Source organism: Micromys minutus (genome assembly GCF_963924665.1).
Source record: "Micromys minutus genome assembly, chromosome: 14".
Classification (NCBI taxonomy): Eukaryota; Metazoa; Chordata; class Mammalia; order Rodentia; family Muridae; genus Micromys; species Micromys minutus.
Window position 1 is genome coordinate 35,682,347 of NC_137983.1, and position 19,490 is coordinate 35,701,836.

The 19,490-nt window shown below is 45.6% G+C and overlaps 1 protein-coding gene across 1 annotated transcript; it reads left to right on the top strand.

Moving 5' to 3' along the window:
* The first annotated feature begins 453 nt into the window (after window positions 1-453).
* DCTN6 (dynactin subunit 6) lies at window positions 454-17,495 on the top strand. The gene is made up of 7 exons (XM_080929114.1): window positions 454-548; window positions 4,957-5,021; window positions 11,120-11,225; window positions 12,835-12,923; window positions 13,734-13,781; window positions 14,513-14,655; window positions 16,309-17,495. Exons 1-7 carry the CDS (start codon window positions 526-528, stop codon window positions 16,405-16,407), a joined length of 573 nt encoding a protein of 190 aa, XP_080785240.1. The 5' UTR covers window positions 454-525; the 3' UTR covers window positions 16,408-17,495.
* The last annotated feature ends 1,995 nt before the right edge of the window (window positions 17,496-19,490 follow it).

A 19,490-nucleotide genomic window follows, 5' to 3' on the forward strand; every position in this document is an offset into this window, starting at 1 on the left:
GGGGTGGGGTGGGGGAGTGTACTGGGTGGCAGTAGTTGGAGGTGGAAAGTCAGCTTGATTTCTTCAAAGTGTAATAGCGTGGAATAAACATGCCTCAGAAGTACATACATATGCACACACGTACATACTTGTAATGAGAAATTTAAAAACTGGATTTGATGTTCAAAAGAGATTTTGACAAGAAAAGCTGGAGGAAGGTGAGCGAACAAACGATGAGGGGCAGGGCTGCTGGGGTTAGGGTTGACTTGATGGAGTAAACACTGCTAAGTAGATAAAACGATTTCCCAGGGAGGCAGGCCCGCTGGGTCTGCGGGTGAATTTCATCAGTAGGAGTGAGGCAAGCCAAGCGGACCCCGGAAAAGCAAACCATCCGCAGTACGCAAGCGCAAACCGGCAAAGCAGAAGGACGGTCTCTCAGGCCACGCCCCTCCCGGCGTTGCCAGGCTCTGCAATCAGATGTAGAGATCATCGCTCTAGCCAGGCTGCAAGGTCGATCTCAGCTCTTCCTGAGACAAGGGCCTGACGATGGCGGAGAAGACTCAAAAGAGGTGCGTGCTAACACCTCCGCACGAGCGGAACCCGTTTCTGGTCTCAGTGTGGGGACACTGAGGCGGTGTCTAGGTGGATGGTTCCATAATCCCATACCTGGCGTCCGCCGGGAGTGGGGGCGGGGAGGGTTTGTTCCGTGACCCCCCCACCCATCCCAGCACGCCTGCGCAGACTCCATTGGGCCTGCGTGGGGGACTCGGAGGCTGAGGGAGGTTGTGCGGGGCGAGACGCCGCCCAGCGGAGGGTGTACCGTCGGCCCTACCTCTCTGGTCAGGAAGAGGGTGGCCTAGAAGGCACTAAAGCTGTCACCCTTCTTACCAGCTCCTGAGAGCCCAGGGCCAGCAGCTATGGCTTTTTCTGTCACAGTCTTCACCAAATGAAAAGTGTTGGTGGGAAGAGACTGTATGGATAACTTAGAGATTCATCGGCCTCTGCCTCCTTTGTCCTGGGAGTAATGTCTTGAGCCACATTTTTAAAATATATGTACGTGCATGCATCTATGTCCAGGTGTGTGCATGTGAGTGCGAAGAGGGCGTGGGATCCCCTGGAGCTGGAGTTACAGGAAGTTGTGAGCCGCCTGACATGGATACCAAGAACTGGACTCTGGTCCTCTGGAAGAGCACCAGTTGCTTTTGACGGAAGTGCTCTTAACTCTGAGAGTTAATCTCCCCAACTCTTCTGCTAACTTACCAAAACCCACGGTGGGTCCAGTGTCAAAAATTAAAATTTAGGTTTTTCTTCTCTTTGCACAGGCGATCTGTCACCTTTTTCATAAGCTAAAGAGAAACAGATCTGCTACAAGCATCACTTGCACTACCTCATACAAACACACAGCCTTCAACTTACCATTTGTTAGGTCTGAATCCCCCACCTCGCAGCTACTGGCTTCCCAGTGTATCCACCACCAATAGATGAAGTGGGTCCAGGGGGAGATATTGATCACCAACTGTGTTTACTACTAAATCCACTTCATCTAGTCGTAAATTTATTAATACTTATGTTCTGCCTTCCTGAGAAATGTGTTAATCAACATAAACAGTACCTGGGGATTCTCTTTAAGGCACGTTTTGGAATCTCTTACATCCTTAGCATCTCAGACTCTTAGGTGTTGCATAATGCTTACTTCGTGGGAAGTGTGAAGGATGCCGGTAATCACAGGAAATCAAGAGGCAAAATGAGTGTGGTTATGGAAGCTAGGCATGGTGTCGAATGACTTTAATCTCAGCTCTTGGGAGGTGAAGACAAGCTGAGTTTGAAGCCAGCCTGGTCTACATCCTACATAGTGAAACCTGGTGGGGGAGATCATTGTAAAAACTAGTTTATTTGACCAGAGCTCTAAACAAGTCTATATTTTAACACCAAAACAGTTTCAGTGAAAAGCATATAACACAAAAGTGGTGTTCGAAGTGTGCTGGCACACACCTTTAATCCCAGCACTCGGGAGACAGAGGCAGGTGGATTTACAGATCTGAGTTTGAGGCTAGCCTGGTCTACATAGTAAGTTCCTGTGTAGCCAGGGCTACATAGAGAGAATCTGACTGAAAACAAAACAAACAATAGCAAACCTAAACCAAGTAATAAATATTGCTGGGGCATCCAAGGAGAGGCATCCAGTCATTGCAGGACAAAGATCTAGAGAGACAGGGTGTTTGTGGGCAACTTTGAGCTCAGAATGACGAACGCTGGTGTCAGAGCAGTGACACCCCAGGAATAAACTTGGCTTTAGGAACTTTCTGGCATTAACATCTGATCGTCTATGCAAATTCGGGGGCCAGTATCCTGATGAGTTCTCACTGTCAGCTTGAGACAGCTTAGAGTCATCCGGGAAGAGGGAGCCTCAACTGAAGGATTGCCCATGTCTGGGAGAGTATCTTGATCAGTGATTGGGATGGGACGGTCCAGCCCACTGTGGGCAGAACCATCCATCATAGTTCCTGCCCTGAGTTCCCTGAATGGATGGTGACCAGGAAGTGTAAGCCAAATAAACCCTCCCTTCCCAATGATGCATTTGGTCATGGTCTTTATCACAGCGACAGAAAGCAAGATAGACAGAATACTGGGGTTTTGTCTCATACTCAGTAGGGAAGTTACATGTTTTGATGATTTCAGCAGGGTGACTCTTGACAGGACGTGTGGTAACCCAGAAGGATTGCAGCTAGGATTTTATGTTTATTCCTTATGATAAGTTGGTCTCTCACAAAATGGTGGAAATGGGGTAGGTATATCTAAAGTTACTGTTGTCTTTAAAGAAAGGTCTGGAACTTGACATTTCTCCTGACCTCATGCATACACAGGCATGCACAATCACACACACGTGTGTGTATATATTATACCTACCAGACCCATCCATACCATGGACAACTCTCAAAAAAGAATCTTTCTTCAAATACAGCCATTCAACTGACACAAAAAGAAAAATAGGCCTGGAGTTGCCTCTGCCTTCTTCCTTTTATGTCTGTTCATTTCTTTTGTTTTTGAGACAAAATCTCACAGTAGAGCCTGTTTGCCTGCCTGGCTGGCCTGGCACAGTGTAAAGATCAGGCTGGTCTTGAACTCAGCAATCTGCCTGCCTCTCTCCCAGTACTGGGACCACACAGGTCACTACGGTGCTCAGCCGTTGTTCTTTTTCTTGTAACAGTGTCTTGGTATGTAGTTCTGGTTGGCTTCAAATTGGTGGCGGTCCTGCCTCATCTGGGATCACAGATGTACACCACCATGCCTGGCTGACATCTTTATCCTTACTCTTTAAGAACATGTCACCGAAATTTGGGTTAGAAAATTCATCTGTCTTTTTTTTTTTCAGTTCTTCGTACCAATAGGGGAATTGATGCAGTTTCAAAGAGTACCATTTTCCGCGCTGTTTTTAGTTGTTGTGGAACATTTGGGCAGTCCTGGGGCGTAGGTGATGGACACACATTGAAGGAACCTGTGCTTGTGTGATAATCAGAGATACTTCTCTAGGCCCTCTCCGTGAGCTTCATATGAATCCTTTCAGTTGCCTCTGACAACCTCACACGCCTCAGCTGCATTCGCAACTGTCCCAGTGAAGCTGATGCCTCCATCTCCCTTCCCTTCCCACGTTCTTGGCGTCGGGATTGTCAACAATACACCTCCATGCAGGCAGCCTGTTTCAGCTCCTGCCCGCCATCCCGCAGACAGTAAAGACGGTCATAGACCTGTTTCCAAAATGTCTTACAGTGTTTTTTGTTCTTCCTTCCCTCCCTTTCTCCCTTCTTTTCTTCTACTGTGGAGTTCAGGCTGGCTTTGAATTCACAATCCTCCTGCCTTGTTTTCTCTGCTGGGATTACAGATGTGTACTGCCAAGTCAGAATTTTTATATAAAAAAATTGCTCTTTTTGACAACTGTATATTATTCTATATCGTAACTTCTTAACCAGTCCCTTACTGATGGGCACTTAGGGGGATTTTAGCTTCTTGTTGTCTAGATACCATTCTGGTATTAAATTCAAAGAAAAGATCCAAAGCTCTTTTCTTAAGCATTTAAAAGTACATGTGATTTTGGCCTAATCGACTGTGTGCCACTTAAGAAGCCCATAATATATTAAACCCTTTTTCTGTACTGACTTGCTATTTTTCCTTGAATTTCTTAAACCTTTTTTCTTAACTACAGAGTCGGTGGTATTAATGACACTGTCTCCTACAGGCTCGTGTGTTTAAGTACTTAGTCCCCAGTTGGTAGTGCTGTTTAGAAAGGTTTAGGAGGTATGTGTCACTTCCTTGTAGGAGGAAGTGTGTCACTGGAGGGCTTTGAGAGTTCAGAGGCTCTCTAACATTTCCATTTGCTTGCATGCTTGTGGTCTGTGTTTGTGTGTGTGTGTGTGTGTGTGTGTGTGTGTGTGTGTGTGTGTGTGTTGGTGTCTCAGCTTCCTGTTTTGCTGTCATCTGATGCCTGGCTCCTCACAGTGACAGATTCTCATCCTTCTGGAATCTTAAGCCACAATACATTTTTGTTTTCCCACCAATTGCTCTAGTTAAGGTGTTCTATTTCCACAACAGAAAGGTAATTCATTCACATTGATTGATTGATTGCATGTGTTATTGATTATATGTGTGGGAGTACACACATGCAGTAGTGTGCATGTGGTGTCCAAGAACAACTGGAAATTGGTTTTCTCCTTCCATCATTCGAGACCCAGAGATTGAACTCAGGCAGGCCGACTTGGCAGCAAGTGCCTTAATTAACTCCTTACCCCACTGAGCCATCTTGCTGGCCCCAACATTACCTCTATAACAATATATTAAAATTTTTAATTCTATTAGCATGGGTTCCGAGACTCTAACTTGGATCACCAGGCTTACACAGCAGTGTCTTATCAGTGGAGCCCTCTCGCCCACCATCCATACTTGAAATCTTACTCATGATGTGTGTCCTTTGTCTTCCTACAGCGTGAAGATTGCTCCTGGAGCAGTAGTATGTGTAGAAAGTGAAATCAGAGGAGATGTAACCATAGGTAAGAAAATTATTAATGTTTTTCAAGATCTAATGCTATGTAATCAATTTTAATGCTTCACCTTTAAGTCCTGTTGTCTATGTCTGTTTCACAGGCTTACAGTTTTTATTAGTTTTGTTGTTATTTGTTTTTTGAGACAGGGTTCCATTGTGTAGCCCTGACTGTCATGGAACTCACTCTATAGACCAGGCTGACCTTGAACTCAAAGACTTACCTGCCTCTCTCTGCCTCTCGGGATTAAAGGCTTGAGCCACTACCACCTGACTTGCATTATCTCATCTTAAAGAGCTTTGCTGAACATTCCATCCAACCATTCTCCTGTGTGTCTCACAACCAGGACATGGATGGTCACACTGTTTGCCTATGAAGTCAGGGCTCCACGGTGGAGAGTGGGCAGGGTAGGAATGTGAAGTGAGAGCTCAGGAAGTTTGCCGTTAGCACCCTCAACTCTCACCATATCATCTGACCAGAAGTTCCATCACCAAGACCAAATCAGCCTGCACATGGGGGTAACTTACATGCATGGCCGAGTCCCCGGTGCCACATCTGCCACCCAGTCCTGCAGACCTAACTGACGGGCACTCATCCTTAGCCACAGCCGCCTGCCACCCACAGTTTCTTGGTTTGGTGCAGTTAAGTTTGGTTTGGGGTCCTGAGACAGGATCTCAGTATGGAGTCCTGGCTGGCCTTGAACTCACAAAGATCCACCTGCCTCTGCTTATGAGTGTGGGATTAAAGATGTGCATTATGAGGCCTGACAATAGCTTCCTTAGGGGTGGGGGGAGGAAGAAGAGAATGTCATTTTCCAGCCAGTGTCCTGCCTTATGACAACAGTGAAGACCGTGTCACTATTGGGGAACTTCGTTTAAAACGTGACCTGTCGACTGATCTTAAGCTGCCAGGATTTGGAAGATGATTGGTTCTTTTCCGTGCTCTTCACTTTTATCTTCACCGCAAACTTTGTAAGAGGAGAAAGCGTGAGCTGTGCACACGGAGACTCAGCCTGTCATAGTGTCCTCCATTGCTCTCCGCCTTACCGTGAGTGTGGCTCTCACCTTCACTCAGGAGGAAAGCGCACAGCTGTTCTGTGAGCAGAAGAGAAGGCAGGCTAAAGCCATGTGTTCCTCTTTCTCATTTTAAATGGTCAGCTAATGATGTGGACTATATATATAGATAGGGCAGACACATCCTCAGCATTAATACACAGATGTATACTTGAAATAGCCTTGCGGACGCTTACAGAAACTGTCAAGACACAAAGAGGAAAGGATGGTGCGATGGGCTCACAGTTTTAAGAAGAGATTCAGTCCTTGGCAGCTGAAAAGGCCCGAGGGTGAGTGGTACCCTCAGTGTAGCAACATTGCCTTATCCCCACTCAGGGACAATGTGGGCAGGAAGTGGACAGGGCTATGGACATCAAGGCCCACTCTTCCAATTTCCCAGCCTTCCAAGACAGAGCTACCAGCGAGCTGCACAAGATTTTTTTCACTCAGGACCCACAGTGGCCCCGGCCTAGGGTTCTGCTCTAGCACCTGCCCCTCTTGTTCCTCTGGCTTTCTTGTCTTCCTACTTTCCCTCAATGCTGGGATTATGTAAGCAAAGACAGTGTTTAATTCTACTCTTTTAGTAACTTTATTATTTTGTGTCTGGGGGTGTTTTGCCTGCATGTGTGAATATGTGTGTGTGTGTGTGTGTGTGTGTATGTGTGTGTGTGTATGTGTGTGTGTGTGTGTGTGTGTGTGTGTTTCATATGTGCACAGTGCTAGATGTAGGCAGAGGAGGGCTATCAGCTTCCCTATACCTGGAGTTATAGACAGCTGTGAGCCGCCAATGTGGGTGGAAGAACAGCCAGGGTTTTTAATCACTGAGCCGTCTCTCCAGCCCCCAAATACATTTTCAGTCTGCCATCTGATCACTAGCTAATACTATATGGTTAGAATATTAAATATGTAATGGTATGCCATTACAGGCTGTTCTGTGATAAATTACAGCATAAAGTCTCACTATAAAACTCCCAGCTCCTCAGTGCTAGGATTAAAGGCATGTGCTACCATACCTGGTCTTATGAAATGGCTAAAAAATTGTTCTGTTAATTCTTTGAGAATTTTATGCAATGTGTTTTGGTCATATTCACACCTACTCCCTTAGAAGTGATAAAGAAACCTTTTAAGGGAAAAGGGCTAGAAAAATTTGCTGTTTCTCAACAGTGTCTTGCTTTATACATGTTATACATGTATATATGTATTACTGATACACATATAGTGGTGCTTGGCTTCAGCCATGTGCTAAGCATGCACTGAAGATGCTTGCATTTATTTCAGAAACGATTTCATTTTAAAAGCAAGGAAAAGATGCAGGAGAGAGATGCAGTTATGCAGTGCCGTGTCTCCCTGCTTTATCTCATGATCATTCTAAGTGTTTATCTCTCCCAGCCCCAGACCTTGTGTTTCTTTAACTATGTATACAAATAAGTGTTCCCCCCCCCAGAGTTTTGGCTTAGATAATTTAGATAATTATTTCTGTCACTGTTGCATTTAGCATAAATTTTCTTCAGTTTTCGGCAGCTATTCATTTTTCTAAAATATAACCTCCGATTCAAACCGTCCTGAGAAACACTATTAAATAAAATTTAGTCAGAGCTGAGTTATCTGGTTCCAGCTCTCTGACCATGTCTTGCTTTTTTGTCTCAAGCTTTTCTTTGGCTTTGCTCAGGCTCCTGGAGTAATTGGTTTAAATCTTTTCTTTTGTCTATACAGTTGGGAGTTGGCCCTTGGGGGTACTCCATATGAGGTCTATCTGTCTTTTTATACTTTTATTAGTTTGAAGAGGACAGGGTTTTCTTTTGCTCTGTATCAAGTTATTGGAACCTTAAATTGTATATGTGGTTTTGTAGAAATCAAGTTATTTGTTCTAACAGAGAAATTGACAAGAAGTGTGAAGCCAGGTATGCATCTGTCAGGGCTGCCTACATCCTACTGTCTCAGAATGTGGGTGTGTGGGTGGGACTGTGACAGAGAGAAGGGCCATTTCGGGGGGCGGGGGGTAGCCAGGACGGCTCTTGCTTACAGCCCTTGGGAAGCACGCCCCCACTGGAAGGTGCTCAGAACTAAGTCTTGTTCATTTTCATAGGCTCAAATATGTTTTTCATTAGATACGAATTACTTTCTGTAAGTCCTCCCTTTGAGAACTGACTAGCATGTGAGGAAGGCCCCCAGAGGGGTGCTGCCGCCCCCCAGTGCGCTTGTGACCCTGGGGCATAAGAGGAGCAGCTGGGACACAGTAGGAAACTGTCCCACTAGCCACTGTTCTCCCGGCAGAGCTTACTCAGACCCAAAGCCTCTCTGCTGGGGTCTGTTTCAGTACGCAGAGCAAGGCAGTGGTCAGGGGAGTGGTTTAACTTTGAAAAGAAATAGCGTGGATTTATGTATTGATATATGAAAATGTGCGCAGAGGTGGCTGTCTGAGGCAAAGGTGAAGAGCACCCTTTACCAAATGAGGGAGAAGGAGACGTGATGCAGGAATGTCCTCCTGGCTGTGCTCTGGAAGCCCAGCCAGCCGTTTAGAAAAATAATCCATACTCCAGTTAAGGCAGCTCTGACTCCAGACACATTTGTCCAAACAAGGAGATAAGCCAGAGAGGCTTTCAGCACTCAGTAAGAAAGTATACAGACTGCCCTGCCAGGGGCCATGCCGAGACAGCCCACAACAGAGCTAAACGGCAAGGACTTTGCATAGTGACTTGTTTTTAAAGCATTTTAACTTCAAGACCCTTAAACATGGCTCTAAATCAGTTTCATTCTAGGTAAGAGTGTCTGTGGCACGCAGGACACCCTGGAGGAGCCTGTCTGGTGGGCATCTTGCTGCTGCAGTGGCTGCCAGGACAGCCAGGCCCAGTGTGAAACTGCAGACAGCTGTGCCTTCTTCCTGTTCTCCATACCACACTCTTAGCTGTCACATGTGCTGTGTGCTAGCCTCACTCGAGGGACTGTACAGTTTCTTACAGCGCGCCCCCCAGCCACCATCAATTTGCTTTCATCTCTTAATTCAAAGCAGATTGTTTCTTCTCTCCTTATTTAAGTCTCTGTGAGCCACAACCCGCAGTTGGGGCAGGATGCCAGCAGGTGGCAGTAGTGTCAAGATCAAAGGCCTCACCTAAGCTGCTAACGTGCTGCTGCTCCATGAGAAAGTGCCTGACATTTATATCCAGTTCTTTTCCAGTTACCTATTAGCAACCAGTGATTATCAAACAATAATGACAGCAATAAAGCATCTGCTTAAACTTAGATGCCAGGCGTGATGACGCACACCTTTAATCTCAGCAGTAAAGAGTCGGAGGCAGATCGATCTCTGAGTTTGAGGCCAGCCTGGTCTACATAGGTGTTTCAGGGCAGCCAGGGCTATATAATGAGACCCTGTCTCAAAAGAATACTCATTCTGATTAGATTTCATTATATAATAGCTTTGTTTTGTTTGGCTTGCTTTGTTTTGGGGTTTTTTGAGACACAGTCTCATATAGCCCAGGCTTGCCTTCAACTTCAGATCTTCTTGCTCCTACCTAAGTGCTGGGATTGCAGATGGCACCACCACGCCAAGCAGTGTTTTGTGCTTGGAGGGTAGTATGTGTGTATGTTTGTGCACATCAAGGCCAGGGACAACCTCGGGTGTCACTCAAGCACCCACCTCTGTATGTCCTTATAGAACTCAGCAAGTATCTCCAGGGATCCTGGCTGAGCTGTCTCAGCCCGGTGTCCTGTGTTTTTGAAAGAAAACAATAGCATTGTCATTTCAGAACACAGGTCACCTGTGGAGGTGGGTGATACACCCTCAGGTGGCTTCTCACACTTTCTGCTTGTCACAGCTCTGACTTAAGGGTCAGCTGGAGGCCTGGTGCCTCTGGATGCTTACCTGAGCAGAGGTCTGCTGCCTGTCATGGCCTGATGAGTGCCATGTTCTTTCTACTTAATCCCTGCCAATCAGGAGTCTCCTGTGGTTAAAAGCTGTTACCATGATACCCGAGGAAAGGAGGAAGCAGGCCTGGTCTGTCCTCAGGCCTAACGTAGCCACTCTGCTCAGTTTTCAGAAATTTGTAGGTCTTTGTGGCAGTAACCATCTCATTTTTAATGTCTTCCTGTGTTTATTGTGTGCATCCAACGTGTGATCAGAGGGCCTAAGGAGTTGGTTCCAGCACGCAGGTCTTGGGGATAGAACTCAGTTCACTAGGTTTGGCAGCACTGTCTTTCCTCGTTGGGCTGTCTTGTCAGCCCCTGAATCTCACCTTCAGATCCTGTGACTTCCCTTTTCAAACAGGATTTCTCGTAGCCCACATCCGTCCAGCGAAGTAGGGTGTAAAGGATTCCTGCTGTCGGTGTGGAGACAGCTCTTGAGAGAACACGGCCTGCATGTGAGAGAGACCAGAGTCTATTATTTCCAGACACGGGTGGGTGTGGGCTGGGGCTCTAATAACAAGGAACCTAAATTAGACCATGGCCCTTTGAGTATTTTGAAGCAAACTAGAAATCTGTATTATATGAGCTGTAGCTATCCATTGGTTTGTCCCACGGGAAGATGTGGGACTTGTTATCTCAGAAGAACCCGGGAGTTGTGATAGCATCGTTAAGCACCTGGAGAGCGTAATGCATGAGCGGCCATTCTGAGGAATAGGGAGGTAAATGGCAGTGTCTTGATGTAATGTGAGATGCTGTAGATATAAAGTGCTTGCATGCTTTCCTCCAGGTGTTGTGTATTTTTAAGCTTCTTACTGATTTTGTATGTACTGGTGTTTGCAGGTCTCAAGTGTCCCAGTGTTTAGTCTGCAGTAGCTTCCCCTGTGCTTCAGACAATCAGGAGTGAGACTCACAGACAGATGGTTGGATGGAGGCTGAGCTGTTTGCTGTGCCATGTGTGCCCTTTCACTTACCTTGGCACTAACTGCTGCTGATAACACCAGAGATAGTACCTATCCGGTACTCAGCATGGTGCCTGGCACAACCTTAGAAAGTGTTCCTCCCAGAAGCCTCACCCAGCTCCGTCACCTCCCACCCTCCTGCTGGAAGTGCAGCCTACACTGACCATTTCTTCTCACCTGCTCTGATTCACAGGCCCTAGGACGGTGATCCACCCTAAAGCACGAATTATTGCGGAGGCCGGGCCAATAATTATCGGCGAAGGAAACCTCATAGAAGAGCAGGCCCTCATCATAAATGCGTGAGTGAGACTCACTAGTGCTCTGGACTCAGCACCATGGGGAGGATTTCCCAGCAGTGGTACTGCCCAGGAGCCCTCATTCAGAGCTGCAGAGGGTGTTTGAGGCTCCGTAAACATTAAGTACATGAGAGACCCAGACCAGAAAACCAGACACCCCCACCCCAGCCCCAGCCTGGTCTGGTGGTCTCCCAATTGGACACTTTGATCCATCAGCAAAAAAAAAAAAAAATCCAACCTGTGATTTCCTGATCTCGTCCAGTATCCTGTGTTGTGCCTTCCATAGCGAAGACTTTTAGGGTTGGATTTCTTTTGTGTCTGCATGTGAATTTTTTTCCATGTCCCACATGGGAAGCACCCAGAACTATATTCACAAAGTATGGGATCCTTGTAGCAATCCGTCAACTTAAAAGGTAACAGTGTGTCAAAATAAATGTTAGGCAGTGCATATCTTTGTGCACTGGGCTACAATACTCAGGATATTTTCAAAAGCATGTATAAATTTTTCTAGATAAAATTTTGGCAAGAAATTTAAGCTTTTGCCTAATTTGTAGCAACAATGTATGGAATTTGTGTGGGAAAATACTCAGCTGTGTCTGACACTTATACAGGCCGTGTGGGAGTTTCCTACAGTCTGAATTCATTTCCCCAGTATTAATATTCTCTTTATTTGGCACCTTGGTTGTGAGATCATTCACAGCAGCCTGTGAATCAGCAGAGATCAGCTGTCGGAGATAAACCTCTGCTCTAAGAGGACAGCTTTATCTTCCACATATTTCACTGAATAGCCAAAGCTCAAAATAATGGTTTCTATTTCACAGGGCTTTCTCAATCTTTTTATTTATTTATTTATTTATTTACTTACCTTTTTTTAAAATTGGATATATTTTAGTTACATTTCAAATATTATCCCCTTTCCCGGGTTCCCCTCCATCAACCGGAATCCTATCCTCCCTCTCCCGCTTCTACGGGGTGCCTCCCTACGGTCCATACCCCACCCCCTCCCGCCTCCCCACCCTGACATTCCCCTACACTGGGGCATCGAGCCTTGGCAGGACCAAGGGCTTCTCCTCCCACTGATGCCCAACAAGGCCTCTGTTGCATGTGCAGCTGGAGCCATGGGTCCCTCCATGTGTACTCTTTTCTATTTCAGTTTTAAGAGGTTATTATGGATGGAAAAATTCCAAGTTAGGCTGGATTTTGATCCTTCTTTAGCAGGATAAAAGTATATTTATTGTTTTGGGTTTTTGTTGTTATTTACACTGTCCCCTGAACCTAGAATTTAAGAAATTTTCTCTGTAGCCCTAACTGACCTGGAACTCATTTTGTAGACCAGGCTAGCCTAGAACTCAGAGGCTGGGATTAAAGGTGTGAGGTTGTTTTTGTTCCTGTGACTTCTTACATTTCAGAAGTTCTGTTGAGCTTAGAACCTAGCCTTCCCCAGCACAAAAGAGGGGGAGAGAAGTAATTCCCCTGGTTCAGGAGCTAGGGGTAGCCATTCATTTTAAGCTTTGGGGCAGGTAAAACTGAGACAGTTGAATCAGATTCTGAAATGAGATGGCAGCTGCTTACTGTGCCACTGGTCTTTGGTGATTGTCTGTTTTCTTTATAGTCATCCGGATAACATCATTCCAGACACTGAAGATCCAGAACCCAAACCTATGATTATTGGCACCAACAACGTGTTTGAAGTCGGCTGTCGTATCTTTTGCAGTAACTGCCTCAGATCACTCCCAGATGTGTTTGGTGCTGAGATCTCTCCCTGTATAGAAACTGACATACCTTATCCCATAGGTTTAAAATATATAGAGACTAGGCCATCTGGCTCTTTAAACACTCACTGCAGTATGTTAAGAAGTCTTTTCTGGGGGATGGAGAGATGGCTCAGCAGTTAAAGGTACTAGCTACTCTTCAGAGGACCCTGGTTCAATTCCCAGTACCTACATGGTAGCTCACAATTGTCTGCAACCCCAGTTTTAGGGGATCTAACATCCTCACACAAATATACATGCAGGCTGAACACCAGTGTACATGAAATAAAAGTCAATCATTAAAAGAATTAAAAAAATCTTTTCTAGGAAAAAGTTGGGAGAGGGAGGGACACAATAACAGAGAGAGGACACCCTTTCTCAGGCTGGGGCTGTAGTGTAGAGCACATGGCTGCCCTGTGTCTAATTCCTACCACCACAGAAACCAAGAAGTCCCTCCTGTTCTAGCAAGTCACTTGATAAGGTAAATACAGACACACACACACCACACACACACACCTGGCACACATATATGCACAGGCACAAATGCCCACAAGTGCACACTGAATAAGTAAATGTAATCAAGTATGTGAAGGCTTAGGGGTCATTTGTTTGAGTGGAGGTATTTGTGTTGGAGAATTAAAGCCTTGTAAGCAAAGACTCCTGGCCAGGCAGTCCGAGCAGCCCTCCTCACAACTCTGTCCCAGGACACAGGATATTCTGGATGCTTGGGAAAAAGTGTTTACTTAACTCAGGCTTACAGATTCCGAAGCCATGAAAATGGGAGACAATAATGTCATTGAGTCAAAAGGTGAGCTTTGTCCTCAGAGTGATTACTTCCTTTCTCTTCTGTGTGTCTTGGGAAACTGCTTAAGTACAAGCAAGGTCAGGTATGCTGGAAACCAACCAAAGTCATTGTCAGGTTAATTCTTTGCCTCTGAAGAACCTAACCTAGTTATCTGGTTATCTGATAACGTGGCTAACTGCTTTAAGTGAAAAGGACAGCCGTGAACTGTAAAGTTGGGGCTGGATTTGAGCTCCATTGAGAGCTTAGAGATGGACTTTTGCTAAATGTGTTAGCGCCACTGGAGCTGACGCACATTCTTGTGGCATGAAAGAGCGAGTAGCAACTGTGCCAGCAACTGTGTTCCTTAATTTCAGGACTGCTTTACCCTACCCAGTCAGAAAATGTCAGGGCACTTTGGGAGGCCCCCAGCACTCCTGGGAACCGGCTCCCAGAGCTGATCCCCTGGGCTTAGAACCCTGCTTTGTCTTTCCTGATCCTGACTGACAGGAGGGGAGTGCTGCTCTTCCTAATAACAAACGTATACTCTGAATTTGCTTAATAGATTGTAGCTTTCATTTTCCTCACTGCCCTGAGTGTCAGACTGCTGTGCAGTCTGTGCGCTCACTGTGAGGCATTTCCTCAGTCTCCTCCTCAGGCCCATTTGCAAGTTTATACCTAAATCCTGGTGGGGAAGCATAAACAAGAGAACTGTTGGGCTCACTTGCTGTCTTAAGTTGTAATTGTCTCTGCTGCAGCGTACGTGGGCAGGAATGTCATCCTGACCAGCGGTTGCATCATCGGCGCTTGCTGCAGCCTGAACACCTTTGAGGCCATCCCTGAGAACACGGTGATCTACGGTGCGGACTGTCTGCGGCGGGTGCAGACGGAGCGGCCACAGGTACGAAAGCCTCTCTAAAAGGAGTTGGTATACTAGGGACTCGTATGATTAGCACATAAGGCCCTGTGTTCCATCCCCAAAGCAAATGAATAAAACATCAGAGAAACAATTGCTCTTCCCCCTCCCTCCACGCGCTCATGGCCGGCCTCTGCTTCTCTGCTTCTCTTCCTCTCCTCTCTCTCTGCCTCTGCTACCCTCTAAACTTCCCCATGACCTGAATAAACTATTCTGTGCTATTAAAAAAAAAACAGAAATATTCTCCAGATTTGGATTTATTTGCAGTTTAATCACAGTTCTTTAGATTAAAATCACATATATGTGTTTGTGTGTGTGTCTCCTGCATATGTGTGTGTGTGTGCACACGTGTGATAGTGACAGGCTGATAATAGAGGAGGAGGATCTGGAGTTGTTTTTCCCACGCACCATTGAACTTTACACCAAAAAGTTAATTCCCTGTCTCACTTGCAAAAATAAATGGTGAGGATGAGGCGGCCCTTCCAAAGGTCCCATGGGTTTCTGACTTAGTTATGAAAGTGTCGTGGCTGGTTATAAACACTGCTTATGAGGAAAGGAAGGGCGTTTAGATATTTACCAGGCTTACAGAAAATCACCCTTTCTAATAACCCAAATGGAGGATAATGCTAGACCAAGAGATGAAAGGCTAAGGCTCTGGGCTCCCTCAGACGTGAGCATTCACACTGCAGTTTCAAAGCTCATGTCGTGACATATTTAGTATAGATTTCTTAAGCTTCCTTTTCCTCGTCCCTCAAAGAAAATATTTTCAAGACATTTGATACTTGACCTTTCTTAACCATATTTTTAATCATAAATTAAAACCAGCTCTTTCTAAATTATTCCACTTTTCCATTCTCAGAGTGTAGTTTAATCCCTGCTGGTCTGGAATTCACAGACAAGGGTGACCTTGAACTTCTGTCCTTCTGAGTCCAACTCCCTGGGGCAAGGATTATTGAGGCACCTCTGTGCCTGCTTTGTGTAGTGCTAGGAAGCAAACCCAGGGTTTCCAGCATGGGAAGCCACACCCTACACCCCATCCAGTGAGCTACTTCCTCACCCCCGTGAATTACTTAGGAGATGGTATTTCATAGACTGAAGGGGAAATTTAAATTATCCTTTGAGTAATAGCAAAGTGATTGATGGTGGGAATTGGAGAGGCAGTGAGCCTGAAGTGAGGAAGTCAGGTGTGCAGCCTGTCCCGGATGTCACCAAGCACAAGGATCAAGTCAGGTATGCAGCCTGTCCGGGATGTCACCAAGCATAAGGATCAAGCACTGGTCTTTGTTAAGACAGCCTCCTTGGACTCTGACACTGTGTCCAGGGTGGAGTCCCTCACATGAGTTTACAGTCAGGAGGGGGACAGAGCCAGCCTATAGAGAGTAAACCTCAGCTGAGGGCATCACAGGATGTGTGGGAAGCACTCTTAATGCTTAGAAGCCAGGATAAAGATCTAAACGGAAATTCGGAAGCGTTTTCTGTGTGTTTTGTATGTAAAATTGTCTGGCTTTGTTCTGGGACTTAGTGCCATCCAGCACACACTTCAGGCAGCCGAGGAGTAAAGAGAAGTACATGGGTGGTTGAACTCCATTCCCCTGGTGTTGCTGACCTTGCTCTCTGTCCGTCCTTACATCTTTCCAGCCCCAGACACTGCAGCTGGATTTCTTGATGAAGATCTTGCCCAATTACCACCACCTGAAAAAGACAACGAAAGGCAGCTCGACTCCAGTTAAGAACTGAGATGTCATGTTGGTGCTTCACCTCTGCCAGCTTGTCTAAGGGCACAGTGGATTAGCTTATGCCAACTTTACATTGGAAACTTGAGTTGGAGAGAGGTGGGTCCCATTGTAACTACCACTATAATTTATACAGAGTATATTGTTTCCCTGTCCTTGCTCTGGTAATGTATAGACTCAGTTTTTCTTTTGTTATACAAAATATTAGTCATGTGTTTATTATGTAAAAGACTACTCATGATAACATGTCATATTATGTGTTTATATCCTAACGTAACCTATGGCATAACTAAATAAAAGTTTGGCTACTTGCACTAACCCTTCCAAATAGCTGCCTCAATTTTCATCATTAGTGTTTATAATTCTTCAAAGCTGAGGTTCTTACCTCTCCCTCTTGTGTATTTATAGCTGTTTAAAATGGAAGTAAAGGTCTGGAGAGTTGCTTCAGTGGTTAAAACATGGTGCTCGTCCAGAGGAGCCAGTCTTGATTTCCAGCACCCACATGATGGCTCACAACCATCTGTAACTCCAGTTCCAGGGGATCTGATGCCCTCTTCTGACCTCTGAGGGCAGCAGGCACACAAATGGGGCATATACATATTTGTAGACAAAACACTTAAAGAGTGAGTAAATCTGATAAAATTGTAAAACTGTGAGGGCTGGAAAATGGCTTATCCTTTAAAGGCCAGGCTCACAGTGTAGACCTCAGTCTGTTCTATAGGAATATGCATCTCTGTTTCTTCTCTCGGTAAGGAATAATCTGATTAAAATGGCAAGCAAGTGACCGATCACTCAGCTCCGTGCACTACTGAGTTCTGAGGGTAATAAAGCTAAGATTGCGGTCTGGAGAGGCAACTCAATGTGTGAAAGCCGTCAGGGCTGGTGACCTTAGTTTTATCCCCAGAACTTAACAAAGCAGGGGAGAACTGACTCCCATAGGCCGTCCTTTGACCTGCACACATACTCCATGGCACAGGTACACATGCACATACATGTGAAATAAGTGCACAGATACAAGTACTAACACATTTGAAATTTTTACGTACATGACATTTTGGCACAGTACTCATCACTAGCTATTGGTATGTATAATGTTGCTCATCTAATTACATAAATGGTGAAAAATTAAAGACTGCATTGTAATCTCTTTTTTTTTTCAACGTCGGGACTTGAACCAAAGGCTTCATATGTGTTGAGCACACAGTCTACCACTGAGCCACACCGTCAGCCTCTCATATCTTAATAATCTAATACAATAGTGTATACTATTAATAGAACACAACTTTTCAGCTTGTGAATTTAAGGACATTAATACCAAGATACTAAATCAGATGAATACTAGGATAGCGTCTTGATGCTTAATATTCTTGGGAATAGGACCTAGAACTCTGTCTTCACATTTCTGAAACTGGTGAAGAGCTATCCAGGACATGGGGCTGGAGAGATGGCGCAGTGGTTAAAAGCACTGGCTGCTCTTCCAGAGATCCTGAGTTCAATTCCCAGCAACTACATAGTGGCTCACAACCATCTGTAATGGGATCTGATGCCTTCTTCTGGTGTGTCTGAAGACAGCTACAATGTAGTCATGTACATAAAATAAATAAATAAATCTAAAAAAGATATGTCCAGGACTAGGGCCGGAACACTCAGCTGTAGTGGGCTGAACAGGTCCATGGGAACAGGACATCGTGGCGCTGATGCCTGTTTTTATAACTGTCATTTGATCTGCAGCCCTGATGGTGAAGTCAGAATTCTGTTGGTCATGGAAATTTTCTCAGAAATACATCAACAGTACAGAACTGGGCAGTTGGTGCAGAACTAGGCAGCTTGTGAGGTCTTAGGAGGAACAGTGGGCTGTGGCCGCTCATAGGCCGTGGTCAGAGATGTTTAGCAGGGAGGTGAGGAGCTAAGAGAAGTGACCAGGGCAAGCTTTCCAGGCAGGAGATCATAGTTTCCAGATACCGAACCAAGAAGGCAAGTTGAAAATGAGCAACTGTGCGTGGATCTTTTATCTGTGGAGTCAAGGGAAGCTGGGAGGGGGCTGGTAGCAGGCCAGATCTGGGGGCTTAGACAGGGTAGTGCAAAACTACATGCAGCATAGCATGCATAAGACCCAGGCTTTATTTGGGTGGGTGGGTGAGGAATTTTAGTGAGAAGACCCTTGGCATTTCTCATACACTGTAGGTTATGAAGGAATATTAACTCACCTGAGGACAGAAAATGTGAATAGAAACAATTTACCAATATAGGTATTAGAGAAACAGAACACAGAGGATGTACAGTGTTCTTCGTGTGTCTCCAATCCAGGAGCTGTAAACTATTCTGTAGCTAGAGCTCTCTCATCTCAAAAGAACTGGGTGTGGTTAGAGATAAGAATGTGCCTCAGTGCTGCGGGTTTCTGCTTTTGTTTCTAAAGCATTCACTTCAGGCTTAACTAGACCACCTTCTAGTTTCAGGCCCAGTTGTGAGTGAACTTCACTCCAAACAAAGGAAGAGCTCTGGCCGGGAACACTGAGTCTAGTCTGCATTAAAAAGCTTCAGAGGAGCTTTCTGGCTTATTCGTTTATCTTGTGTGAATTTAGTTTCTGTGGATTTGCCCTTGGGCTGAGTTTCCCTGTCTCTGAAGAGCCATAGTTCAGACTCGGCTGCTTTCTTCCTTCTGTAGTTACCAGCCTGCTGTGCTCACTCCGACACATCCCTGAGTCGCCACACTTATCCCAGGCAGAAAGCTCCACAGTAGAATAAGCCAACGTGCCCTGGCTGTGGTGCCAACCAGGCAGGGAGGAAAGAAAGTGTTTCTTTCCCTGAATCGTAGTGTACTAGCTCTTTGAGTCAGGGTTGTACCAGTTTAAGAGTTACAACTTCAGCCAGCAAAGTAGAGGAGATACGGAGGGTTTGGAGTGGGGTGGAGATGCCACAGGTTTCATTTCTTTGGAGCTACCATCTTCCCTTCATGGCAGTGTGTTGCTCACTGGAAGCTCAGTGAACGTCACTTGAGAGGAGTTTGTGGGGCCAGGCTGATATATTCTTCCCATCTCGTTCTCAGCGGACATAGGGTGGAAGGTTCTTGAAGCTTGTGGGACTCAA

What these genes read in the sequence shown, in the direction of transcription:
- DCTN6 (XM_080929114.1), top strand. Translation starts at nt 526, where the DNA reads ATGGCGGAGAAGACTCAAAAGAG. An exon ending in CAGAGGAGATGTAACCATAG is followed by an intron (nt 5,022 to 11,119) that starts GTAAGAAAATTA and finishes TCTGATTCACAG; the next exon opens with GCCCTAGGACGGTGATCCAC. An exon ending in TGCAGACGGAGCGGCCACAG is followed by an intron (nt 14,656 to 16,308) that starts GTACGAAAGCCT and finishes ACATCTTTCCAG; the next exon opens with CCCCAGACACTGCAGCTGGA.